The sequence below is a fragment of the Platalea leucorodia genome (assembly GCF_965183815.1).
Source record: "Platalea leucorodia genome assembly, chromosome: 3".
NCBI lineage: Eukaryota > Metazoa > Chordata > Aves > Pelecaniformes > Threskiornithidae > Platalea > Platalea leucorodia.
In genome coordinates, this window is record NC_138825.1 from 22,460,047 (window position 1) to 22,487,315 (window position 27,269).

The following is a 27,269-nucleotide window of genomic DNA, read 5'->3' on the forward strand; positions in this document are numbered from 1 at the left end:
GGTGCGGGCAGCGCGCGCGGGACGCGGGGCGGGCGGCGCGCGGGGCAGCGGGCGCGAGGCGCAGCGGGGGCCGCGACGCACCGGGCCGGAGCGCGCCGCGCCGGTGAGTGCGTGCGGGACGGGCGGGGAGCCGGGAGCCTTCACCCCACTCCCCCCCGGGACGCGGGGCCGGGGGCTGCGGGAGCCGGGGCACGGCTGCCGCGGCGGGGAGCACCGGCCCGGCCCGCGGCGAGGGCGGCGGCGGCGGCCCCGCGTCCTGGCGCTCGGGGGGTAAAACTTCAGCCTCCCGCTTCTCTTGCGCTTCCCTCCTGTTTCCCCCGACCCTAGCGACGGGGGCTGGGTTCTCTCCCCCGTTCGTTTAGGGCTGTTTTCAGTTGCCTCAGGCGAAGGCGCTCGGGGCTTGGTTATCCTTTCCCTAAACAGCGGAGAGGGCGAGGGGAGGTTTGGGAAAACGAGAGGAGGTTGGAAAACCTCTCGGGCCAGCCGGGGCCGCTCCCCCCGGCCCCCGGACCGCCGCCGGCCCCGGGCGAGCGGGTCGCCGCACCTTTCCTTGCCCCGGAGGGGCCGGCGGCTTTGCTCCGGTGGCTCTTGAGGCGGGGGGGGAAGCGTCTTGCGGGGCGGCCCGGGAGGAGGTCTCGCCGTTCGGGACGGGGCATCTCCGTGCCGCTTGCCGAGGGGCCCGGTGCAGGGCTGGATGGGGAGGCGGGACCCGCGCCGCCAGCGCTCGCTCCGCTTTGGGGGTTCGGTGGAGTTGGCGAAGTTGCCGCTTTCCAGCGAGAGCCGCAGCTGCTCCGAAAGTTGCTGGGGAAGGGGAGGCACTGTCTGCGCTTTCTTAGGTGGTTGCGCTCGTGTTTTCCTTCCCTCCCGAGTGGAAAGGGGCAGTTTCTAAGTGTCCTGTCTCTTAGCAAGTGGTAAGCCAAAGGCTGGGCAGGCTGTGACCTTGGCCGGGGTGGAGGGGGACCCCTCTTTCTAGAAGCTGTGAAATGTGCTGGGGTGGAGGGGACTCCTGCTCTGGGACTGCTGAAGAACAGCAGCCTTCCCGGGCCCCGGACTGGGGGCTTAACTGGGACTGGATTCGCCTCTCAAACGGGGGATGGAAGCGCAAGGCACACGCTTACTTTTTGTAAAGATCTCCAGAACGTAATTTTTCTGTCTTCTCGTGGGTGTTTTTTGTTGAGCTTTATGTGTTCGAGTTTGTAACTGTCTTGGGGAATTTATTCACAAGCTCGTTTTATTCTAGCTTGCTGGAAAAGTTGCATATCACCAGTGACACATTCAGCTCCTGTGCGTTCCTCCCAGCAGTAGAGTCAGCCCAGTAGTTGCTTCCCTTGCAGTAAGCAACGGGAACAAGAGAATGTGCCTCTCTGTCATTATCAGTTGCATGCCTTGCAGCCTGGGGTTTCAGAATAGCTCAGCACCATCTGCATGGAGACAAATGCCTCCTCCGGGGTGTAGCTGCACAGTCCAGGCTAGTCGCATGTATTCTGCGTGCCATGTGCACACATGCAGATAGCTGAAGTATTTGCTGCAGGATTGGAAAAGGTTCTTTAGCAACTACTGTGCGCTGATAACTGTCAGAAGGGGTTGTTACCCATGGGTAATGGGTGTTAGCAAAGTGAGTTGTCATATCTGTGGGCTTATGTCATTTCATGACCTGTTTTCATCACCTTTTTCTTCTTCCCTTTCCCCCTCCCTTTTTTTCTTTTGCAGGGTGATCTTGAGTTCTTCCTAACTTGCTAGTGCTCAGCCTCCTCATGCCTCCATCTCCTTTAGACGACAGGGTAGTAGTGGCACTTTCGAGGCCAGTGAGACCTCAGGATCTCAACCTTTGTTTAGACTCTAGCTATCTTGAATCTGCCTCTTCTGCCGGTGAGAGCCACTCCAGTCTGCTCAGCGCAGCTGTCGTGTCCCTAAAGACTGCTAATCTCACGTATATGCCCTCATCTAACGGCTCTGCACGCTCCCTGAGTTGTGGATGCAGCAGTGCCAGTTGCTGCACTGTGGCAACGTACGACAAGGACACTCAGGCCCAAACTCAAGCGAGCACCAGCAGCGCCAACGCCGGAGCCTCCACCGCCTGCCCTGCCAACCAAATGGTCAACAGCAATGAGAACACCGGCAGCTTGAGCCCACTGGGCGGAGTGGGGAGCCCTGTCTCAGGCAGCACCAAGCAGCTCGCTAGCATCAAAATCATTTACCCCAATGATCTGGCGAAGAAGATGACCAAATGTAGCAAGAGCCACCAACAGAACCAAGGGCCTGTCATCATTGACTGCAGGCCGTTCATGGAGTATAATAAGAGCCACATCCAAGGGGCTGTCCACATTAACTGTTCTGACAAGATCAGCCGGAGAAGGCTCCAGCAGGGCAAGATCACCGTCTTGGACTTGATCTCCTGCCGGGAAGGCAAGGACTCCTTCAAGAGGATCTTTTCCAAAGAAATCATAGTTTATGATGAGAATACCAATGAGCCAAGCAGAGTAATGCCTTCCCAGCCACTCCACATAGTGCTGGAGTCACTCAAGCGAGAAGGCAAGGAACCCCTAGTCCTAAAAGGTAATCCTTCTCTTTGCCCAGATGTAACCTCATGGTTTGCTTTGCAGTGCATGTATTCTGCTGTCAGCCTTGCTGATGGTTGAACTTTCAAAGCAATTGTTTATTTCTAGGAGGGCCTGTGTGCCTTGAGTCACCGATGGCAAAGCAAATGCCTTCCATGAACATAGTGTGGAGATGCTTGCTTTTCTCTGACTGTTGTCCTTGAGTAGCGGAGAGGGTGGGAACTGGAAGGAGGAGGAAGCACGCTTCCTGGTGTCTGTCTGTCCAGACAAAGAATTTCCCCCAGTGTTTGCTCTGAGTATTTATAGCCCAAGGGGCAGAGGTCCAGGAGGGTATGCTTCTCTTTTAGCTCATCAGACTGACCTTTACTTAGCAGCCTTATTTTAGTCTGTATAAAACTGGATATGGGCAGTGGGAGAGTGGAAGAAGGGAGGAGGAAAGATGAGGGAGGCTAGTTGGTCTGAGGCATTGCATCATGGACCAGTCAGCAAAACCTGAGGAGCAGTTAAGCTTTGTTTTGGTGGTATGGGGTCAGAATAATGGACAGAGGGAGATACTTCATCCAAAAAGTGATCTGAAAGCGTTGTGTCTGAATGTATGCATGCTTATATACATATATGGCTTTCTTGTAAAGGCTCCAGTTTTAATGTGGTGTTTGGTTTATCCCTTAATGGTCTGGGGGAAATGAGCCCCACCAATTAAGGCAGCACCCAAGGACACTTCCCTTTCTTCACTTGATTCTGTAGCTCCTATTTATAACAATGCTGCCCTCTAGATTGAATCTCCTTTCCCCTTCCCCTGGGTGTTTATGCTATTCAGAGGCATGGTTGGTACAGTCTGGTTGTGGCACTGAGAAACCATGGAAGGATTTGTTGCTTAGCTCATACTGTATGTATTTAACTTAATTTTTCTGTACAGCTTACTACTTCTAACCTGCACAATGTGGCAGGAAAATGTATTGGGCTGATAGAGGAAAGGGGGTAAACTGTTTAGTTTCAGAGCTTTATAGGAGCGAAGGGTCCTGTGAGATATTCCTCTGTGGGTGTATCCTGTAGAAGCTTAAAATTGCAGTGAACTTTCTTCTTCCTCCCAGCAAGTGTATGGTCATGCTGGCTTTACTTTGACACTTGCTACAGGTTCCCAGTATGCTTTCATTGAGTCTGTCAGGTCATGACGGTCCCCTTCATTTGCTTTAAAAAAAAAAAAAAAAAAAGAGGTGCTTTGGAGGATGAGGTTACTGCTGAAGTCCTGTGTTCCTGGTAGTAGTCATTCTATTGTGCAGCTCTTACAACCAGATACGTGGTTGTAGTCTTCAAGCCTTCCTATCCTTAGAAAACTGTGATACTGAAGGCGTCTTTCCTCTGTGTTCCTCTGAAAACACTGAAACTCCTGTGGACCTCAATCTAGCTGTTTTTCAGTACCTGAAGTAAGAGGCCCTGGATGAGATGGAGCCACAGAGCTGTAGCTGGGCAGCACCGAGCTGTCGGGTCCTGTGGGCAGGTTGTGGGCAGCCCCTTCTCCCACCTTCCAATGCTGGTTGCTGCCCCTGGGTACTGCGCTGGGTTTAACTGAGTGCTTGTGGGATTGCTTGGGCCGTTTCTGGTTTTCAACCACTGAGAAATCTGCCTCGAAGACCTGCTTAGCAGAAATCCTCTCCCCAAACTGTTCTGCTGACAGATCTGGAAGCGTGCTAGAAGACAGAGGAAGCCCAAATCCTTTGCTTTTCGGATGTAGTGATGGGCTGGGCCAGAGCAGACCACACCTGGGGAAGCGTGGAGCGAGCATCTCCCCCACCACCTTAACTCCCCTCCCCTCCTTTGAAATGGGGCTCAAACTGGGGTCGAATGGCATTGAGTATACAGTAAAGCAGCATTTAGGAAGGCTGTGGTTAAGTTTCCGAGCCAGAGGAGTGGTGCTGGAAGCGCTCGTTATTTAGTTTCACTTGTCAGATAGCGTTTTTTCCATCATGCTTCAGCAGCCCGGGAGCTGGCACACGCATGCCCCTGGGTTCAGGCACCGAAATGAAACCGGGGGTAGCTGGGGAGCCCTCTTTGCCTCCGTTTGTTATTTCGAGAGATTTCTCTTGCTCGCTGCAATCCGGTCCTAATTTATTGCTGGCCCATCTGATCCCCCATGTTGTGTTTGCAAACACTGGTTGCTAGCCTGGCCGTCCAAGTTTATGCCCCCCTGATCCGGTGCCACCTTCTCCATGTTTGGTGCTGCCTGTCAGCCCGCGGCCCCGTTGCCGTTTTCGTGGCGTGGTGTCGCGTTGTGGGGCGAATCTGATCGGCAAAGCTGAGGGTTGAGTTACAGCTTTGGCTTACAGCGCGCTGGGGTAGCAACGTGGCCCTGCCTGTATTTAGGTTTTAGGTGCCCGAGTCTTTTTAAGCAGCAGATCAACTCTGTGCTGTTTCCAAAGGCCAAGCTGTGATCTATAGATAAATGTACGTATGGGGCACCTTATTAGGCTCAAGTTAAAAAGAGGTGGCCTGATTTATTTTTAATGTAGCAGACTAATATATAAACTAGCACTGTGATGAGAGCATTGGGGCTTTATGTATGCTGTGGTATGGGGGAATTTTAAGACCTCTGTTCTTCCCTTCCTATCCATGCCTCTCTTTGCTACTTCCTTTAACACAAAGCATTGTTTTTGTCATAAATATAATATTTGCATAATTTTGATTTAAACTTTAGAAGCAGAGATTTGCTTATTTCTTTGTTCACAAGGCACACCAGCACTTGAGACAGTCATAAACCCCCTATTTTTACAAAAAGGAAAAAAAGAAAAAGAATCGCGTACTTCACAGTGCTGCTACATGGGCTCTAGCAGCCTAAGCTGTCAGGGCTGAAGCTGCTACTCAGTCTGTTTGTATACAAAATAGGAAGAAGTCATGTTTCACCCCTGCACCCACACACCTTCGTACTAGACTATGGTATTGCATGCTTACTGAAACCTAAAGGCTTCCCTTTTTCTGGATGGCAAAGCTGTTGCTTTTTGGGGAGGGAGAGTGTGGTGGTGTGGCCCCGGGCTGGCTCAGCAGCCCTGGCTCTCCTTGGTGGGGTTGTGCCCCTTTCTCTCCTGCAAACCCAACGGCGAGGCACCTCTGCCTTCCCTGAGCACCTCAGCTCATAGCGAAAGTGGCCTGGCATCTTGGGGGTTTGTGTGCTCGAGTTTGCTACTGGAACCTAAAAATAAGAAGTGGGAATTTCATTTGCATTCAGATGAAAAGTATTATTTTACCCAGAAGAAAATGTTTAGGTTTGGAGTTGAGCATCTCTTTTTCCGAGTTAAATTAAATCTACAAATGAAACAAAAATGAAAAATTGAAGCATCTGTGCCAATACGTTTCAAAAGCTTTTAACACAAGAGGAGTTGTCTTTGTCTCCCTGGCCGGTGTCTAGCGGTATTGTCTTCATCCTGCCCTTCCTCCTCTCCCTTGCAGCCCCAGCAGCGAGAGCCTTGTGAACCCACTGAAGTCTTGTGTTTAGTTTTAAAAGGCTTCTGTGTTTGACTGCAGGGAAACGTCAAATTCAAAAGCAGAGGTGCAAAACGTAATTTGGCGAATAATCCTTTTTTCTTTTTTCCCCCCCTCTGTGTGCTGTAAACTGATGGCTGGACTGGCAAGGGGGATGGGGAAGGAACCGGCTGGTGGTGATAAAAACTGGTTGCTTCTCTGTTCTTGTTCCTGGTCTGAGCTTTTTTATGCTCTGGCTTTCAGTCTTCTCATTGCTCATCTAACAGGGAAATAAATGAAGTGACTTGCTCTCATTATAGTGGGGAGTATAAGATCTGCCAACAAACCACTTCATGCTTTCTGCTATGGTCTAAGAATAGCTTCAGACCTCTTACCACACTGAAGTCGCATATCAGCAAAGCTGAAACAACTACAGAGGGACCGAGACACCTATAAAAGGAATAAGTACCTAGTTTATGTTGTTCCATGTTCGTGTAAAATGGTATGGTCAGCTGCCTTTGAAATACCTGACCTGGTCGTAATATGTTGCAAATACGTTATTAAGTATTATTATTAGTTATATAATTTAACAGTGCCGATGTTACTTTAAACCTAATTGGATTACACTGCAGAAGTGTATTTGAGAGTAAAACTTGACGCAATGGTCAACAGATCCAGTTGACCCAACAAAACACGTGCCTGGCACTTATTTCCACCAGAGATCTCTGCTGAATAGTTATTAGGTCATAGTTGTAATAGGGAAATGTGTATTTTTAAGCGTGAAGTAATGCGTGTGAAGCATCCAGTGTGTTTAAGACTAAAGTGTGTTCCCTCTGGGCTGCAGAGGAAATCTGGCCCCATCAGTCATTGGAGAAAAAACTTCTGTTGGCTCTGTTAGGGCTGAGATTTCATCTTTGGTTTTCAGACTCTGATTGCGGCAGCTTAAGAAAGTATCCCTTTCTCCGCTGGAATAGATAATCTTATTGGCCATAACACTTGACAATTGGTTGTGTGTGTCTATACCTTTTGCATATAGATAAATTGGGGTAATGGTGTGGTTGCAGACCACAGTCTTTTCTGTACTTGGAGGGGATGCTTCTGCAGAGGAGCGTACCTCTAAACTTTGCCTATTCAACAGTAGTGGAAAGCGTAGCATTTCCCCTCAGATGATGGCATCTGAGAGTTCAAAGTGCTGGCTTGCACAGTGCCTGTCACGTTTTAACTGTCCTTGGGGGGGAGAGAGCAATGACACTGTCTTGGAAAGAAAGGAACCGGAAGGAGATTTTTTTTTTTTTTTTTTTTTTTTTTTTTAGCTTTCCAGCTTCTCATACCCTTGGAAACCAAACTAAGAATCAAGAAGCAAACTGTTACATTAGGCAAATATCTCTGATGCTTGTAAAGAAAAATCTGCCTCCAGCTCTGTTTAAACTGGGGGGACATCCCCTGCAATGTTCCTGATGGGTAGATGTTGGGTTATAATTAGCTGAATGCCTCATGTGCTGCCCTTACCCTGTTGGAGGCAAGACTCTCTACTAGTAAAAATCTTTATAGAGTTACTTGTTGGTGTGTCTCCTGGCTTTTTATTCCTAAGGTGAGCACAGCCTTTTTGAGAGGCTCAGGGTGGAAGAGTAGCTGTATTTGAGGTTTGAGTGGTGTCTGGATGTTAACTAATACAGATAGACTTTTTTCTTTTTTTTTAGGGCTTGTACATGGGTTGTTTTCCTTCTAAAGTAGCAGCCTATGTTTTTACTACACTTAAGAGCACACAAGTTTTTAGTGAGATTACCTTGGCTTTACGGTGCATTTGAAGTGGGGGATCAGCCACTTGTCTGTAGGCTATGACTCTCTTTACTCTGTGAAAAGGCACATTATAACTAGTTTTTTTATTTATGCAAGCAATTCTGAAGTGAAGAAATGCCATAAATAGGAGCAGCATGCAGAGTCTTAACATTTGTCTGGTTTGCATGTTTACCAGCCAACCAGGAGGGAAATATTTCTCAAATATTCAGTATGGGCTTGCAGGGCTATAGAAGTCACGCTGTTTAAAGAAATAGATTGTGGTAATCTATGAAGATGACCTAATGCATTGTCCCTTTGCACATAAGATAAGATTATGCGTGGATCCTTGGCCTTGTTGGGAAGTCTCTGGTGGGTTGGGAGATTGCTGGCTACAGAAATCACAAGGCTGACCTGAATTATCACAAGCAGTTGTTTGCCTGGAGCTTTGTTTCTAGGTACTCCCCTGAATCTGTCTTCAGTTTGTTTTAAACACCTCTGTACTGTAAAAGTTAAACTTTTTTTGAGGTTCTTGTTATCACAAAGGTGTTTGGTAAGCCGGGTCTGAAAGAAGAGTGGTGCATATCATGGATGTCACCTTTCCCCTCCTCCCCTAAAAGTCAGAGCTGGCAGAGTCCTGTTGGGAGAAGGCTGGATAAAGGTGCTGTGTCAAGCATTGCACTTGCTTCAGCTGGTGGGTCTTTCAGGTGGCTGCCTTTCACCTGGTCTTGATCCAATGAGTGTTGATGGTTATGGTGGTAAAGCTGACACGCACCAGTGCCTTTGGCTTCAGCCGCTGGTCCTGGCTGTGCCTCTCAATGCACCCTGTGTGGAGGTGGAACAGGGGAGAGCTGCTGCTGCGAGCAGGAGGCGTGGAGGGGTTCAGCGGGGTTATTTCTGCAGCTGGAAAAGTCCTGGGGTGCTCGTGGTTTCTGTGTGGCGTGGCCAATCGATGCTTCAGTAGTGAAGCTGTGGGCTGGTTTTTTGTTTTGTTTTTTTTAATGCCTTGTAACTTTTTAGTACAGGAAACTCTTTGCTTCAATTAATATCTATGATTAAGGCAACGTCATGTCTGGAAGCATCTCAGCCCACTGGAGGTTGGTTTTGGTATGTCCTGCCCTGCTCTGAAAGATGTTGGTTCCCCAGGAGCACGTGTTCCTCCAGAAGGCAGTCACTGACTTGGTAATGGACCTGTACAGCAGCATTTTAGGGCTAGAGGGAGAGGAGGGGGGAGATGGGAGGAATAAGTGTCTCTTCCGTGTGGTGCAGAAAAGGTGTAATCTGGCTAGAGGGATAACTCTTGTGCCTAGATAGCAGGGCAGTCTTGGTGCCAGGAGAGCTCTGGCCAAGGCCGTGCAATGGTTATTCTCCTGCTCTGTGACTAAGCACACACAACAGACTTGCTGTGAGGCCTTGGACAACTCATTTTAATCTGTCTGGGTTTTCTTTTTCTGTCCTCTGCGCTGTTTGCAACACTGAGCTCATCCCTCTTGTTGCCGTCAGTGGTAAGCGCGGCTGACCCAGGTTCATCCACCGTCACAGTGGTGCCCTGGAACAACGCAGCTGCCTGTTGCAGAGAGTTGGACAAAGGCTTGCAAGCACCCCCTTCCCCTCCTCCCTTGAAAGTACGTCTTTGCTAAAGTGATAAACTGTAGGCTCTCATTTGCCTTTGGGGGATTTTTATTCTTTTAAAAATTCAAGGTTCGTTTTCATGTCTTTCTCTGCTTGGGTGAGCAGGTTACCTCCTTTCTAAAGGAAAGCTCCACTCCCAGTGAAGAGACCAAGATCCAGAAGGGGCACAAGCTTATGGTCTCCTGGCACTTGTTTTTAGTGGTGCCCCTAAGAGCATGTCCCAGGGAAGTGTGTGCCGAGAGACCTGAGCCAGCAAGTCTGTGGGGAGCAACCAGGACCTTGTAGGTCTGAGTGCCACCTAGTCCCTCGTGTCCTGAAGGAATGAGGCTCTGATTGCTGCCTTGTCTAGCTCACCTACACCCACCACTCCCTTGGCTGGGCTCCAGTCAGCTCACGTGTCCCTGCACTGGGCTGTCCCCACCGGAGGGGTCTGGGTTAGCGCAGTTGGGGTGACTATAAATCTGTCATCACCTTCTGCTGGGGGTACAGGAACGCGGTCCATGGTCAGGAGGGCTTGGGAGCCACTGCTCCCACTAGGGTTAGATGCTGCTTTGCATGTATGTGTCACTGTGTTTCCAAGATGATGGCTTTGAAGGAGGAAATCGGAAAAAATAAATTAAAAAAAAAAAAAGTGATATGAACATGTTGGTTCCAACTCTTTTACTATGTTCTAGCTTTAGAAAGCCTACAGCGTGACTGGGTTAATTCCCACTTGATTCGCTGCAACAGAGAAGAACCGCTTCTAATTAAAGGTAATAAAAAGAAGAACAAATGTTACTCCTTGCCCACACGTGAATTATTATACTTTTTTTTTTTTACAATGGCTTAGAGATTTGGAAAAAAGAAGATAACTTGCAAGCTTCAGGCAAATTGGTTGTCTCCAGTTTATTATGCCAAAGTGTGATATTAAGCTGTATGTAAGCAGTTGACCAGTAATGTTTTAAAGCAAAAACTGTTGTTAGAGCAGTTGACCTGTACTGTGTTGGCAATGGGCTCTAATTCTTCTTGGTCTCTGCTAAGATAATGGGAGTCTGTCTGCTCAGATGACAGAAACCAAGAATAAGCCTTTTGCTGCCGCTTAGAATTTGCAGGCATATTTTAGGTACAAAACCACTTAATGTGATTGTTTAACATGAGGTTATTCTTAGGTTCATAGGTGTTTGTGTTAGTCCTGTTTGACAGCATGACATCTCTGAGGGATAACACAGTGCTTATGCTTCCTGGGAAATGTTAATGTTAACTCACCTGGGGAGACAAGGAGACCTGGGTTGGTTTAGATCTGGCTGAAGAGATTGCTTGTTTAATTGCTATTTAGCTCTGGATTCTGTGAATCTCCCTCTCCTCCTTCTTTCTTCTTCCCTTGACTCTGGAGCATATGGATGCAAACTGGGTCAACTTTCTCTTGCCCTTTGGGATTTGTAGGGTCAAGCCTTGCCTCCCTGACCATTAGGACTGGGATTTAAGGACTGGCAGGGCTGGCCCTGAAGTTTGTGGCAGTGTGGGGGCTGGCTTGCACCATGCTAGTTCCAGTAGTTTGCTGCTTTTATTTTTGGACAGCATGGCACTGGGATATGTCAGGACAGCACCCTTCATTTTCTCTGGGTTTTCTTCCTGTGCTTTGAATATACTTTTCTGGAAAGTGTCAAATCAGAGCCAGATATTATTATTATTTCTAGCCTTCTGGCTTTAAAAAGAGTTTAGATCCAGCAGGAATGGATGGCACTCCCAAATGCTGGTGTGGTATATCAGCACCCTGTTTTCCTTTCATATTAATGCAAATGTTGCTGGTGTTTCTGATGTGGAGGAGCAGTCATTTGGACTGGAAAAGAGCCTGTGTTCATCCCTGGGAGAAACAAAGCAGCCTGCTCTGTCATTAGAAAGAAGCTGTCTTGAAGAGGTTGCCCTTAAAAGGGTAAAGTGAATAAATGGACGGCTGAACCATGAAAATGTCAGTGTTCTCTAAAACATGTGAATTAAACAGAAATGTCCACTCCTACGCATCCAGGATTACAGCTGTCTGACACAGTGCCTGCACCCTTCACCCTCTTCAGACATGCTGAGCCAGAGCCCTCTGCACCGCGCTGGTGTGCGATCACACCGGCCGCTGGCTGTCTCCAGGCCAAGCGGACCAGTCGCTTGAGGGATGCACGTGGTCATGGGCAGGGAGAGAATTGGTAATAGGTTAAAAAAAGCCAAACCAAACCTGGTGTTTTGGGCAAATCTGGTCTGCTCTACCTCTGTCTGTGAAAACAGACTTGTAGCTGTTGGTCAATATAAAGCCATTTGTGGTATCTTTATTGCATTAAAATAGTTTCTGTTCCCTCCCCCCTGCCTCCTTTGTACATAGCTTTAGCATTTCTTGATGACCTTTTTGTTAATATGATTTCCAGTGGGAGCGTTTCACAGTAGAAGTATGTATTCCTTCAGGGTTTACGCTGACATTTCCAGTGATTATTTAATTGGACTTCATGTTAGCCTACATCCCCACGGGAATGCATACTTTTGCTATGAGAAGTTGTAATGTGTCTAATTTTGAGTTTCTGCTATAAATGCTTGCTCTCCGGGGAGGGTAAGTCCAATCCTCGTCTGTCGCTGCAGAATCATCACCGTAGTGTGTTTGGGATGTGGGTTTTCTTGTCTTGTTCCTAATTACATTATTGTGTAGCTTAATCCTTGTACCAAAATTGAGAGCAGGCTTTTTCTTCTTTCACCTTCCTGAGTGCTCCCCAAGGATAACTCAGTGCTTTGAAGGATGTTGTCATGTGGCGTATTTTCCTGTGAATACTTTTTTTTCTTTTCAAATGAGCAAACTGTGCACTCACTCAGCATAGGGGGATTTACAGTTACAAGCTGGAACCACTGTCTTGAATTCAGAAACGTGGACCAGAAGTATTCACAGAGGCTTCTGGACAAGCTGGCAAGTAGTCCAGAAGTTAGCAGCATCTCTTGGAAAAGCTGGTGAGTAAGGTAGGGAAGGGACGTGTGGGATTTGCATGGGTGGCCTGGGCCCAAAACTTAGGGTATAAGGTAAAACTAAGTTTAAGACAAAAAAAGAAATCGCAAACTGAAGTACCAAGAAAGGTTCCCTAGTGGCAGGTTTTTAAAAAAAACAAAAACAAAAAACCAAACCCAAAACAAACAAACAAAAAAACCCCAAACACCTAAAAAAACAACTATTGTTCATTTCTAATTGGAACTACTTTGGATGATCTAGTGGTCCTCAGAAGAAGAAAAGCAAAGGGGTGAGAGCTGATGGTGGAAAGAAGCATGTGTTGAGCTGTGGTAGGCATTGGGGGTGACAGTGTGGTTGACAGCAGGAGGAGCCGAGAGTGGAGCTGGGCAGAGCCAGCATCTCTGGCACAGTCTGGCAGGGGAAGGGGCTTTCAGTGACCTGCCCCCTGCCTCCCAGGGTCCTGTCCCTAGGGCAGCCGGCTGCACTGTGCCTGGTGACAAAGTACAAAAAAAGCAGATGAGACCAGGGACTGCAAAGGCCGGTGGGAGAGGATGTGCCGCATCAAGGGGCGTGAGTGGTAGAGAGATGAAATTAGAAATAACATGCAAACGCACGTGCACGTACCTCGATGCTGAGGGGAAACCTTTCCTCTTTATCTGATGTCACACTCTTGACTTCTAAAGGGACCTCAAAGCGGTTGTGTCAAGGATGTGCTTGTAACTCCTCTAGGCCAGAATTTGTGTACAAACTGACCTCTCAGGATAGTTCCCACATGGAAAAAAACCTGACCTTGCAAGTTCTCTGGAATGCAGGGTTTTGCCTTTTTTTTTTTTTGAAGTGCCGTTGGCAGCTCGATTAGAGGGAGAGACTAGATTAGATTGAGTGTATCAAGTTGGAAGCTGTTCTTTGTGAACTATGTTTACTTTTACTTTTTTATGTTTGTTTAAAGCTTAATCTTTTGCGGCAAGGCTGATGCTGAATGCCGCGTGGGTGACAGGGAAAGAACCCCTGCGATGGGTCTTTTGAACCTCCTGCGGACAGGTGAGAAATATGCTTGCAGGACTGGAAAGTCAGACCTATTCTACTTGCTGGTAGCAATAGAAGTAGAAAAACTTTCAATTATGCCTTTGATTTTAGAAAATAGGGAGACAGCATGGGTTGTTGAGCTAAATGTTGTAAAAGGATGCATATTTTTTTTTTATTTCCCCCGCCTTCTTTAAGAGCAGGAATGGTAATGTGTAAAGCAGTCCTGGTGTCACTGTGGTCTCCTTGTACTGCAAAGGGATGGGCTCCCCTCTGTTGTAGGCTTGACCTCACATAAATCTCCCTTCAGTGTTTTAAAAACAAACAAACAAAACCAAACCACAATTTCCTTGAAATCAAAGGAGCAACTCCTAATGTCACCTGGGTGAGTATGGTCTGATATGTCCACACCCCTTTTGACAGAAGGGAGTTGCCCTTCTCATCTCAGCTTCCGGCTGCATGGGCCAAATACGACATCTTGAACCGTGTTGCGCTTCCTACAGCAGTGAGGGCAAGCCCTGAGCGCTGCTCAGCAGCAGCTGTGGTGAGGAGAAGGACATCTGTCTTGGAGAGTAGGAGCACTCCTACAGTCACCTGCTTGGAATAGCCCTGTTCCTCTGGAAGAGGTGTGGGACGCACAGTTCTTTGCCGCAGCAAGCGGAGCCCTGCTTGGACAAAGAAACCTGCTGTCTCGGGTTGTTTAGGAAATTTGGGCATCCCTTCTTTCAGTATCTCAGGATGAACAGAGAATGATAAGCACCGTGAACCATCTTTGCTATGGCTAAAATGGTGCCAGCAACAGCTGTGGGTAAGTGTGATGGCTAGATCTTCCACTGCAAGGGGCTTTTAGCTCTGGTGCTCTATGGGTGCACCCCCAGTGCCTCCCTGTCCTCCCTGCTAGTGCCTTCAGTACCCAGTAGGCTTAGCCCTGCTTGACGCTAAGGGAGTACTGCAGAAGAAATGTGGAGAGTTAGGGGCTTTTCTCCTGCTTTTACCCTTTCCGTGTCATTTGGTGGTGCTGGAGATAAGGTAGTGGGCCTTTGGTTTGGTTATGGCCGAGATACAAGGTCCTTTGTGCACAGCCATAAACCTCTGCAGACATGGCTGGTTTGGTCGGTGGTATGAAGAGATGGTCTGGGTGGCTGTCCACATCCTGGGAGTGGATTTGGCCTATACTGGCTGAATTCTGCTTCAACCTGTACAGCTTCTTTTTTCCTACATAAAAGCAAGCAAGCTGTGATGGATTTGCCGCTAAAAGCGAACCTGTGTCGGATGGGGAGTGGTGTCCCTTGGAGTGCCTCTGTGCTGGAGCTTGCTGATTCCCCTTGCGTGGGAAAGCACTCCTGCTGTAGACCTGTAACCTGGGGACAAGCTGCTGCCTCCAAATGAGCTCGGACAGCTTCAGCCCTCTGTAAACCTGTTGTGTGAAGGGACCAACACAGGAAAGTGATGCTACCTACCCGCTGAAGCCAGTGGGGACTGTAGCCTGAGCCAAAGGGGAGGAATACGTGACGCTAAGGAAAAAAGATAAGCAAGCGCAGTGCTCAAAGGTAAGTGCATCTCACTCGAGCATGGTGCCACAGTCCACAGAGTGCCCTGCTGTGGTACAGGAGCAGCCTGCAACACCGGCACTAAAGTGGTGGTGGCTCAGCAGCAGCGTGCCACCCTGAAGCAGGACCTACAGGCACCGCTGGCGGCATGGCACGGGGGTGGCCCCGGGGCCCTGACCCTCCTGCCTGGGTGGGGAAGGGGTGCAGCACCAGGTGGGTGAAGCAGCTGGCAGTACCTGGCCGCTATTTTTACATGCCAGAGTCACATTTGCTTAACCTTGAGGCATCCTCCACTTTGAATCAACTTGACACGAAGTCAGCTGTTCATTAATAACACAGGAGCAGTTTAATTGTTGTCTTAGTGGAAAAATACATGAGACTGTCATCAGCTGTTGCTTCTGGCAGTGCTTTTCTGCAGTAATGTAAATAAATGAGGTCACAGGTTTAAAGGAACAGGCTGTACTTGCACAAATTCAAAGCGTCATCTTAAACAGATATACACCAATTGTCTGGATATCTCCATCCTGTGCCCCAGTGATAGCTGTAACATTTTGACCTTAAACACACTCAAACACAGCCACAGGGACTTGGTTTGCTGTGTCTGTACTGACAGGGCACATGCTGAGAGGGTATTCTAAAACTTGGCTTCGTTCCTGAGTGAGGGAAGCTCTTGGTGGCCAGAACCCCAGTATTGTTGCATTTTCTGCTGCTTCCCCCACGAGAGCCCAGCAACTCGAGAGTAGGGGAAGTTACAGACAGAACTTCTCCTTTGCTGATACTTCACGTTGTCCTAGGATTTCGGCTCTTGTTGCGCCTGTGCATGTGCGTGTTGGTTTTATTTTTTTTTGAGATGGCTTTGTGGTATTGTAATCGAGGATGAGCGGATCCAGAAATCTGCCTGGACAGCTTTGAAAGCTATATAAAAGGTCTGTTTGTCTCCCGGGACCACGTGTTCTGTCTAAATGTGGATACTGCATCTGCAGTCTGTCATGTATAAAAATATGTTCCTGTTTGTAATCGTAGTGGGAACACCCAGTACCTGCCACACTCAGAACAAAGTATAGCTATGCCGATGAGGTAATGCAAAGGTATTGCTTTATGGTGAGGGTACTTCATGGTAACTGCCTCTCTATAAGCTCTCTCACTATAGGGGGAACAAGGTCACTTACTCCCTTTGCTGTGGGGTAAGAGCCTGTTTCCAGATAGGAAACGTATTGCAAATCTACCAAAACATATTGTAAACCCACATCCTAGTTTGTATATAGTCACACAGCCACAGAACAGCAGTGATGGTTGAAAGAGGTGCCAAAGAAGACACAGAGAAGGAGGGCAGGTGTTACTGTACTGCTTGTACTTCAATTCTCAACCTTCTTTTGGAAAAAAAAAAAAAAAAATCACTTGTATAAAATGTGTGCAGATAAGGTTTGTTTTTCTTGCTTTCTTTGAAGATGACTGTTTCTATTGCAAGGTCATGGTCCCTTGTAAAAGCTGGTTGCCTAGTTCCTGCCATACCTTTTGTGCCTGTTTTGCATCATATTTGCCCTCTTCTGATGGCAAATGACAGATGCCATGTTTGGCATGATATTTATGCAAGCACTGTGCTGCTTGTCTTTTTTTTTTTTTTTTTCATTTGTTCAGAGCTGCTCTGGCTCCTGTCCAGCTGCTCACCTGGCCTCGCGCTGGTGCAAGCCCTGGGCTCCTGGGTGGCTTCGAAGCTGGGAAATCTGTGTGCAGCTGCTGCCCAGGCGCTGCTCGGTGGGGGATTTTGAGGAGCATTAAGCGAGATGTTTATGGGCAGATGGCTGCAAAGAACTTGAACAAACAAGTATGAATAGCTGGAGCATGTACGGTGCTGACTTGAGACTTCCGAAAAGTTTTGAGGTCTTGGACAATCCAAAGTCTGTTGTCACTCACTAACTGTTCTGGCAGGGCAGCATGCTGGAAGATGTCATGCAGTGATAACTGCAAAAAATCTGGCTCCAGCATCAGTGGTGAGCAAGAGCACTCCATCTTCTGTTGTGTTCCACTGGATAGCGGGCAAGGCTGGCTGCTGTGAAGGGTCCTGCTTCATTGATTCATTTCCTTGTGGAAGAAATACCTTGGGTTCCCCAATGTGCTGGGCATCCTTGCATGTCCATCTTCATTCCGATTTGTGTAGGTTCAGTCCCCTCTGAAAGCCTGCCCAGCAGCTGTTTTGGAGCAGAGTGTGCACAAAAGCACTTGATGTTCTCCACATCTCTGCGTGGGCTGTGTCAAACTGGCTGGGTGGTTCAGGCTTTTTGCCGTACTTTGGTTATTAAAGCTACGTGGTTTGTTTAAAGCTAGAAGAGACGGGTTACAAGCATGACGTTCTGTAGAAGTGAACATTGGTGGCTTATCTAGCTGCTGGCATTTTGGTTTGTCACTGAAGGTGGCTACACAGCTGAGTCTAGTCTTCATGGCTGTCATTCAAACTTCACTGCTATGCATGCTAATGGTCTTTCCTGGTGGATAGATTATATTGTCTCTCTGCTTAGGCTGCCTGTATATGATGAAGGTTTTTTGCATATAGCAAATAACAGTTGAAAAGCTGCCTTTAAAATGCAGCTTGCTTTTGTGCTAGTGAGAGGCTTCTGACAGGTTGTGCTTCTCCTCCATGCTCCCTGTTACTGCCCTCTGTAACTCTTCCTTCATGCCACAGGTTTGGGAAGGCTTGAGCAGCTTCAGCCACAAAGCAGCTTCTGTTACAATCATGAGTGGAGTCTCTGCATCCATGCCTTGAGCTTCCTCGTGATCTGGAGTTGCTGTCAGTAGCAGTGATATGTCTTGGTCCTTGCTGATTTTAATGAATCAGTTCTTAGACCAGGCTTGCAGTAGCTATGTGTTAGCCTCTTCTCTCCTACCTCTTCTCTCCCACCTCCTCTCCCCCAGTGCATGAAGACTTGCACCTGAATACCCTGTACATTGTATTTACCTTCATGTGGAAAGTCCATTCCTCTGACTCTTTCCGACTGGTCATAATGAACTTTGCTTGGACCTTTTTTGGGAAGTAATGTCAAACTGTAGAAAAACCTGAGCATTATGCATGCGTGAGCTCCACTTAAATTTCACTGGTGCCTCATGAGTCAGCTAGAAGCAAGGTTCATGTGTGCTGAGCATGGGGGTAGTGGAAGTGGATTAAGGGAACAGCACTCGTGAGGTGTCTGGATCCTGTTTTGGGACCTGCATGACTCATCTGGCAGTGCAGATCCAAGCTAAGCTCCTGCTGTTGGCTTTAGAGTTCAGCTTCCGTCCATGACTGCAGCTTGCTGCACCCTTTCCGGGTACCAGTGTTCTTGTCCAGTCCTCCCTTGCTCACGTGTCTGAGCCAGTTCAGGTTAGTAATTCTCTCCCCAGTAACATGTTGTTTCAGGGATGTTTGCTCTGAGAGTTGCTTGGGTATGGTGCTTTAAATATTGCTTGAACTGACTTTTTAACTTCCTACCCACATATGGGAGGAGAACAAGGAGAGGGGGGATGCAGGCTGACATTAGGAAAGGTGACCTCTTCACTGGCAAATGTCAGGAAAGACATTGTGGGTGAAGCTATTGTATGTTTGGCTACTCCACTTCTCCACTTGTTTGGGTATCTTCCCCATGGCATATTTGGGAACACCTTCCCATCCTTTGGCCTGATGTTCCTGCTGGAGTGGTGGGCTTTGCCCTGTGCCTCTTGCTCTCTTCTGGCTACAGTGGTAACAAAGGAGCTCTGCACAATGTAATGGTCTCTTGTCCTCTCCTCCCTGTTCTCATCTGTTGGACCAGAGCTCGCACTGAGGAAGAGTTGGTAACAGGAGTTAATAGTGTTTTCTGGCCAACACGGCAGGCAGAGGCCCCAAAAGGAGGACATGGGTGGTGAGGAAAGAGCTTGCTCTCTACAGCTCCCCTGTATTTTACAAGGTGGCTGGTGAAGCAGGATGGTGTCTGCTACACCATCAGTGTGTCCTCACTTGAGCAATGAAGCAATGGGATCCTACCTCTGCTTACTTGCAGAAGGCTGCAGGAGAGGTAGAAAATGAGCATTGACTCAAGTCGCTAAAGCAACTTATTCTTCAGGAGTTTTCTTGGAATCCCAGCATGCTCTGGTTGTTGTTGTTCAAACAGCAATATTTAAGCTGAATGGATTGCTTGCCTGTGCAAAAGGATGGAAATGTGGGTTAGGGCTTACCCTTTGGCCCAGGCTCTAGGCTGGGGCTGTCGGTTTGGATGAGACTTCAAACATCTTTGGCTTGAGGACCATAGTCTTGTTTGCTTTCTTGAGTGGACTGAGAAGACTTTTCAGACCCTGTCAAGGCCAGGTGGTGCAGCTGGCAGTTGAGCTCCGATTTTGTCCTTGCTCTTCCTTCCGTCCTGCTCCCTTGTTATCACAACTTCATGAGTAGAGATCTTTAAGGCAGATCTGTTTGCTCTGTGTGCTGTAAACAGCAGAAACAGCTGAAGACAAGCATATGCTTTTGAGGTGGGGGAAGTACTCTGTGTTTTGTGGGAGCTTCAAGGATTTCTGGGAAAGTGAGTTACTAGTGGCATGTGAAGAATAGAAGTCTGGATATTAAAAAGGGTACTTGTATTAGAGGGGCTGAGGTTGTTTTGTGACCTGGTCTGGGTACCTTGTGCCCATCGCATACGGCACCAAGATGGGCCCTGGGTGGGTCCCACCCCGTGGGCAGGCATGTGGACGTTTGGAGTTGCAGCACTTGAGATGCAGGCGTGGAAGCCCTTTGCTGTATCTAATCCAGAGCTGGTGTGACAGCATGTTTTGCTTGTTTTTAAAATTTTCCTTTGCCAGATCACTGTTAAAGAGCATGGAAAAGACAAATAACCTCTTTTTTAAAAAAAAAAAAAAAGAAAAAAAAAAAAACAAACAACAAAAAAAAACCACACAAAAAAACCCAAAAACACCAACCCCCAAAAGACAAAAAACCCCACCCATTAGCAGGATGGTGACATTCAGCATTTATTTTGGCTAGTGTAGCTCTTTCTAGTAACTTCAGCATAGCTCTCCCCCTTCCTGGGTTGTGGGTTGGCTTTTGGTGTGTGTTTTTTTTTTTTTTTTTTTTTGGCTTGCATTTAACAAAGTACAATTGAGTCTGAACACTTGGCCCGTCTCGATGCGGTGCATGACTCCAAGTATCCTGGTACAACATAAACGTGCGCTTTTGCCGGCGAGGCGGGGGGGATATATCATTGCATTTCTCTTCTTTCCGCCTTTTTCTTTTGGAGGAGCCACCTGTTAGCATTACATCAGCGGCTCCCAGGAACGCTGCCTCCTACCAAAGGCCCTACACAAAGTAGTTCTTCTTGTATTGTTTGCGCTCAAAGAGCTGATGTCATGCCAGCTGATGTCATTGTGTGCTTTGTGTAATCGCTATGGAAACTGGGCAGGTGCGGAGCCTGGGGCTGATGTAATTGCCGAATGAGGTGTAGAAAGAAGGTCTGCTTTTCTTGCTCCAGTTCTGCAGAGCCGCCCTCCTGAAGAAAAAAAAAAGGGGGGGGGGGGGGGGGGGGGGAATGCTGCTTGAAAAAAGCCAGCAAAATGTGCAGGAGAGCCAGGGGAGGCGCAAGCCAAAAAAAAAATTACTTTTCCCTCCCCCCCTCAGATCCATTTCCCAATCCATATTAATATCCTAAAAATAACTCTTGCTAGATATTTTCAGGCAACCAGGGCAGAAAAAGGAGAACTGTTTGCCACATGTTAAGTGAGCACCGCAGTCACTGTTAGGTTACAAGGAGAGGTTTTCTTTCGTTCGGCCGCACAAACACGCGCGTACCATTCCCCGGAGCGATGCTGGTGTGAGCTGCACCTGCCCCTCCTCGGGGGTGTTGGATGGGGGGATGCCCTGCAGGGCTGCTCCTAGCCAGCAAATGTGTTCTGGACAGGTAAAGCTAAAAGACTGTCCCAGCTGGCTCACTGCTCTGCTTTGGTGTGCTGCTAGCCCATTTGCTTGTAGTTTTGGCGATGTTTTCCTTCTGGGAAAACTGCCTTTTGTCTTACCCCCCCCCTTGTGTCCTCCCACAGGCTCTTAGGTGAGGCAGCCCCAGCACACTGATGTTGCACAGAGGCGTGTTTGTCTGTGAGCCTGTTCCTTGGCACCGTCAGCCTCGTGGAGGGGAGGACAATGCGTGCCGCTGATTCATGCCACCCTTGCCGTTGGCAGCCGTGCCCAGCGTCGGCCACTGTAACAGTGGTGGTGGGGACAATAGAGCCAGCTCCAGTCCTGCTGGCCCCAGCATGTGCTCTGAAGAAAGGTGGGTCCAAAGCATGACTGACCTTGGGGTGTCTAATCAAAATATCTGCTTGGTCTCTCTTCCCAGGAGGACTCAGCGGTTTCAAGCAGAACCACGAAAACCTCTGCGATAACTCCCTCCAGCTGCAAGAGTGCCCGGAGGGGGGAGGAGGGGGCGGCGCGTCCGCTGTGCCCCCCACGCTACCTCAGTCCATCCCCACCACGCCAGACATCGAGAACGCTGAGCTCACCCCCATCCTGCCCTTCCTCTTCCTCGGAAACGAGCACGATGCTCAGGACTTGGAGAAAATGCAGAGGATGAACATAGGCTACGTAATCAATGTGACCACCCACCTGCCCCTGTACCATTACGAGAAAGGCATGTTCAACTACAAGCGGCTCCCGGCCACTGACAGCAACAAGCAGAATCTCAGGCAGTATTTTGAAGAGGCTTTTGAGTTCATTGGTAATTACCCTTGACTGGAAATACTCCTGTTTTGTTGTTTTTTTTTTTTTTTTTTACCTGCTCTAAAAATCTAGAGTGAATTTTGTGCTTCACTAACTACCCTGAAGGCTGCGTAAGGCCATATTTACTTTTGTTTAGGTTGTCAGAAACGCTGAGCACCTCATGTTTCTACTCATTCTCATCTCTGGCACATCCAGTTCAGTAGCCCGGGGGTACAATTTTTATCCATTGATAGTGATACCTACCTCCAGGCTTCCAAATTCAGGAAACCCTAGAAAACTGAGACTTTTGTCATCCCCTCTTCTTGATTCCTTTGCGTTCCTAGTTTCCACAGTGGCTTCCAGCCAATTTTTCATAGTAACTATTCTTAATGATGGCTGAGTCTTTCCTAACTTAATTTCATGAGAAAACTGACAAACTTTCACACTTCACTTGTTCTACCATTAGATTTATAACTTCAGAGTCTTATGTGTGGATGAATGGATTGTGACGAAAACTTGTATTAATAAGCCTCTAAACCCTGTAGGCTCTGTGAAAGAGTTAGCCACAGTCATGCAGCTTGTTGAGGAGGTTGCTGAAGAAATGACCCAGCAATGTTACCCACGTTGCTTTAAACCTCACTACGACCCACACAGCACAACCTTCAGCCAAGTTTAGGGGTGCGTCTAGCTCCGGTCATCTAGGCTAAAGCCAAATGGCCTCTTTAAGCAAGGCTCGTCAGTGAGGACATCAGCACGTGAATGTCCACTTGTGCTTCCCCAGCACAAGTACATGTCCTGAGAGTTTTTCTGAAAGATGCTGAGAAGACTACTGACATACAATTTTGTTTTCTTGTGCTGAGGCTGGGCCAATCCAGGCTCGATGGTGGAAGACTAGACAAAGGAAGTCTGCTTCTGTGCTTGTGTCACAGCTTAGGTCCTTAGCTGACCCCATGCCGAAGTGGGTGCAGAGCAATCCTCCTTCCTGCCCTCAAACCACGGGTGTTTATGGCCCTTGAGTCAGAGTGTTGGTACACAGCTCCTAACACTCAAGCCTACTTGTGCTGGCTCTGTGGAGGTGCTCTGGGGCTCAGCCAGGACTGGGTCCCAGGGCAGGAGGTCCAAGCTCAGCATGTTCTTCTGAGCCCATCTGCCCCGGCTGTATGCCTGGGCAGGGGCTCTCTGCTCTGAAGCAGGCAGCTCGTCAGCCTAGTCCGGCTGTGTTTCGGTTGGCAGGGGATCATTGTGCACTGAGGCATGCAGTCTGGAGCCATGCTACTTCAGTGAAGGTGAATAGGGAAATCACTGCTTACACTGCAGTTCAGGTGGAGTGCAGCATTAAAGCTTGAGTCTTACCCCTGAGAGCTTTTACCAGGAGCCCCTGGGCTTGTTCTCTACAGTGTAGAGGACCAAAGGATCTCTACTTAAAACCAAATTTTCCCTAGTGTTCCTAACACAACCCCCAGCTCTACCAGTAGTGCTGGCAGCTCCCCAAACTGCTGATTACTATGTGCATGGGAAGGTGAACGCCCCTTTTTGGGTGAAGGGAAGCCTTCTCTGAGGGCAGGGGAGAGGGAACCTCGCTTTGATCCTTTGAGAAGAAAAGCTGGGTCAAGACATCCAGTAAAACCTTTAAACTTTGAATTCAACAAGATGGGGAGATGCAATAGGCTAAGCTTACATAAAGAAACTGCAAAGCTCTGTTGTGGCCCTTTGGGGGTGGGAGGGAGATTTCTGCACCCAGCATCCCTATGAACTGCAGGATTAGAGCTCTCAAAACCACTAAAAGATAGTGTTTGGCTTATGACCTTACCAAGGGCAGAGAAAGCAGCCTTGCTCTGAAAAGGTTTAGAAAGTGTTTCAAAACCCATTTCACTTTCCTTTTTAATAATTACAGCTTGAGGGCCTGGTTTTGTTTTTAATAAACAAATACTTCTCCATTGAGAGTTTTTCTCCGTAGCAAATTTATCCAGCTGGGGAAGTAACTAGTCAAAGCTTTCCCTTTCTCAGGGTAAACTTTAAACTGCATTTAAGAAGATTTGGAAATGTTTAACCAGCAGATCATTGGGTTATGTTTCTTTAAATATGTCTTGAGAAAAACATAACCAAACCCAGGTTTAGCTAAGACTAAAGCCATAGGAAGTGAAATCATCAAAAACTCTCTGGGAAAGTGTGTCAAAATGCGTTAGAGTTTCAGCTTTCTGAAACACTAACTGGCAAAAATGTCTAGAGGGAAGTTGGCTTCATTTATGCTTTCACAATACAGGTTGAACATGTGGGGTAGGATGAACCATGTTCTTGGTGGGGTTGGATTCATGCCAAAGCTTGTAAACTAAATTCATGCTCCTCCTGTGGATTAGAACAGAAGAAATGGAATGAAGTTAAGTGTCACATGTTGAAAGTTTTATCTCCTGTTTTCAAAGCAAGCTGTGGGAGATGAGGATGGTATAGTAGTGACTCTCCTCTTTCTTGTGTCCTATTAGCATGAGGTTCCAGGGGCTCTGTCCTCCCTAAATCCTGCCCCGGTCGCATCCCTCTAAGTGATGTATCTTGGTGGAGAGCATGTGTGTGTGATTGTCGTTTCCTTCCCTCCCCACCTTGTCCTTTTGCCACCGCTCCCAGTGAGAAGCTCTGGAGGGGTAGCGTTCAGCAGAATGCAAAGCTGTGCTCAAATCGCACGGAGGCAGGGATGGTAAATCCCTTTTTCACACTGCTGCAGGTGACCAAGTCACAACACACAGAGCTTGATATGCAAGAAGTGAGGAATCAGAATTTGAGCTCTCTTACTGATGAAGTCTTGCTGAGGTATAAACTGGATCCAGCTCCTGCTTTTGCAGAGACACCACAGCAGAGTGCCCCATTGAAGCTCATTTCAAGAGTAGCTTTGTAAAAACCTCAAAGAATAAGGCTTTGAAACAGATGTATTGTTATGAATTGAATCTGAAAATTCCTTTTTTTTGAAAAGGTGATATCCTGTTTTGAAAGACAGGGAGGTTGAGATGCCAACATAGTGCAGTGGCGTTGCGAGAGAGGTGGAGATGGACCCTGAACTGCCTCATCATGGGCCTTGAACTCCTAAATAAATGCTCCCTGGCAGCACGTGTGAGCAGCGCAGCAGTGTCTCTCAATGTGCAGTTTGTCTAATAAAGAGATAAAAGTGAACATGAGTATTTTCAGCGTTAGATGGGCCTGTGTGTTTCGCATTCAGTAACTGAAACTCCGAAGGAAGATGGGCTGGAGGGGAAGGGGAGGAGATGCTGCTGTGCTGGTAATCAAATAAAGGGACTTTTCACGTTAAGTTACTCTTAGTTGCACTGAGCTTTTTCTAATTTACAAACTGGCAAAAATCTTACTTACTTCTGTCTTTCTCATTTCCAGAGGAAGCTCATCAGTGTGGAAAAGGTCTCCTCATCCACTGCCAGGCTGGTGTCTCCCGATCTGCCACCATAGTTATCGCATACTTAATGAAGCACACACGCATGACCATGACGGATGCCTATAAATTTGTAAAAGGCAAACGACCAATCATTTCCCCTAACCTTAACTTTATGGGGCAGTTACTGGAGTTTGAAGAGGATCTAAACAACGGTGTTACACCACGAATCCTCACACCAAAGTTGATTGGCGTAGAGACTGTCGTGTGACGGCAAAGCTGCAAGGAGGTGGTCAATGAAGGGGTTAACCTGTTCTTCACCTGATTTGGGGCAGTGATGGGTGGGTTGTGGGTTTTTCTTTTTAGCTTTCAAGGGGGGTTTTGTGGCAAACTTTTTGTGAATAAAAACCTTTTTTTGTAAGGAAAGGTTTTTAAAGAGATCCAAGAACTTCACCGTGTTTGGGATGCTGTTGTGATTTCCTTCCCAGACGCCAGCAGAGCAGGGAGGCTTCGGAGCAAATGGAGTACTTTTTAAAATCAAAACAAGAAGAAGAAATACTGGGCTTTTTTTTCTTTTTATTTTTCCCTCCTCTCCAGCTACTTGTAGAGTTTATGGCTAAGTAGTCTGTGCAGGTTCATAGACTGAAGAAACCTAAGTTGAAGATGAAACACAAACAGCCAAAACAACACAGGAAAAAAAACCTCCCTGAAACATAAGGGCCTTCGTTCTGCAAAGGCTTTGCTAAAGATAACCTAGCTAAACGCTCACCGATGCAAAGGAAATTGGAGCAGCTTAAAAAGGCTGCAAGGCACTTTTCACACTCCTGACTCAAACTAAAGAAGGAAAAAAAAGTTTATTTGGCGTGTTTCATGTTCCAGTTCTATTTTTCTATTTTGGGGTGTAAGGTTTTAACAGTAAGGGACTTTGATCATTCTATGCCATATGCCTTCACTGGCTTCTTGTGCAATAATAATTCGGGGTTTGTTTTGAGTGTTCAAACCAATTAGAGTTGGCTGCCCACTAATAATAAGATAATTTTTAAAGTCTAATAGTGCAACGGCAGCCGGCTTGGTTCAGAAAGGATAAATGATAGCAATTATTTAGTTCCTTTATATGATTTTGATCCTGGTTACAGTGCCATAAACCTTGTTACATATGTATATCGGAATGTACAAAAGTCGAGAACGAGCAAAGTTTATTTAAAAATATTTTTCGCACAAAATATTAGTGTGTTTCAATTGTCTATGTAAAAAAATTTGATTATAAAACAAAAAATCTTTCGGAAAATGTGTGTCCTTTTATTTCTTTAGCAATTTTCCATTTTCTTTCTATGGGATGGGTTTTTGTTCTGTTTGTTTTGTTTTTGCGTTTGTTGTTGCGGTGTACATCTCCCTTTGACAAAACTGATATCTCGTTTGGCATCTCCTCTTCAGTGTTTCATTCCTGTCCTCTGCTGGTGGAACATGTTTTCTTCATTTTCTATTGTACTCTTGCATCTTTCAGTTTCTGTAACCGGATTTTTCTCTCCTGGAAGAACATCAGTTTTGGAGCTGTTCAGCTGAATTAGCACTGTTGGTGGGCTCTTTGGGACAGACTTCTTATTTCTACAGCTCGGTAGCCATTTGGAAAAATAAGAAATAAACATTCTTCACTGATTCCTTTTCATCTTCCTGCAATTAGCTTATTTTCTATGTTATAAAATTGTCCGGTTTCTAGAAATACGTTGGTTTCTCGTGTGCTTTTCCCTGGCCTCTCTATAGCCCACTCCTTTAGCAGTTCCACAATTCCTGGGAATCCTCCTCCTGGGATTTTCCCCTCTCTCTTGCCCATCTTTCCTTCATCCCCCTCCTTTTCCAGCTGTGTCTGTTAAGTGTGGTGTGTATTGTAGGGCTGATGTTTCTGCCTGACAGTGTCCCTTGGGTGGCTGACTTTTACTTTCTTTGTTTGTATTTACTTTTTTTTTTAATGAGAGGATATAACCTGGTCTCTTCTGGACTGTTACCAACGCTAAAGTTTATTTGTATGAACCTAAAATGAGGTAGAAAACATTTCTCATATGATGCTGTTGTGCAAACTGATATATCCCAGGAAGTCTGGTAGCAGCAAAGGTTTTTCCTAGATAAAAACCTAGATGGACTGAACCAAGTTTAAAACAGGACCTGTCAGAAAACTTATGTATAATCACATTAGACATGTATATTTTTGTGGACATTCTACTTAAAATGTTGTTACTATACAGATATTTTCTTGAAACTTATCCCTTTA

The 27,269-nt window shown here is 47.1% G+C and overlaps 1 protein-coding gene across 2 annotated transcripts; it reads left to right on the plus strand.

The window, feature by feature from the left end:
• On the plus strand, positions 1-27,269 carry DUSP10 (dual specificity phosphatase 10). 2 transcript variants are annotated; one of them, XM_082306880.1, is made up of 5 exons: positions 1-103; positions 1,711-2,556; positions 10,094-10,171; positions 21,275-21,652; positions 25,009-27,269. In XM_082306880.1, exons 2-5 carry the CDS (start codon positions 1,755-1,757, stop codon positions 25,272-25,274), a joined length of 1,524 nt encoding a protein of 507 aa, XP_082163006.1. In that variant the 5' UTR covers positions 1-103; positions 1,711-1,754; the 3' UTR covers positions 25,275-27,269. The 2 variants fall into 2 exon arrangements, with proteins under 2 accessions (XP_082163006.1, XP_082163007.1); XM_082306881.1 differs by lacking the exon at positions 10,094-10,171.

Excerpts from the sequence above, each read along its gene's own strand:
- DUSP10 (XM_082306880.1), top strand. The coding sequence starts at position 1,755 with ATGCCTCCATCTCCTTTAGACGACAGGGTAGTAGTGGCACTTTCGAGG. Across the intron at positions 2,557-10,093 it reads GGAACCCCTAGTCCTAAAAG|CTTTAGAAAGCCTACAGCGT; the intron begins GTAATCCTTCTC and ends ACTATGTTCTAG. Across the intron at positions 10,172-21,274 it reads AGAACCGCTTCTAATTAAAG|GAGGACTCAGCGGTTTCAAG; the intron begins GTAATAAAAAGA and ends CTCTCTTCCCAG.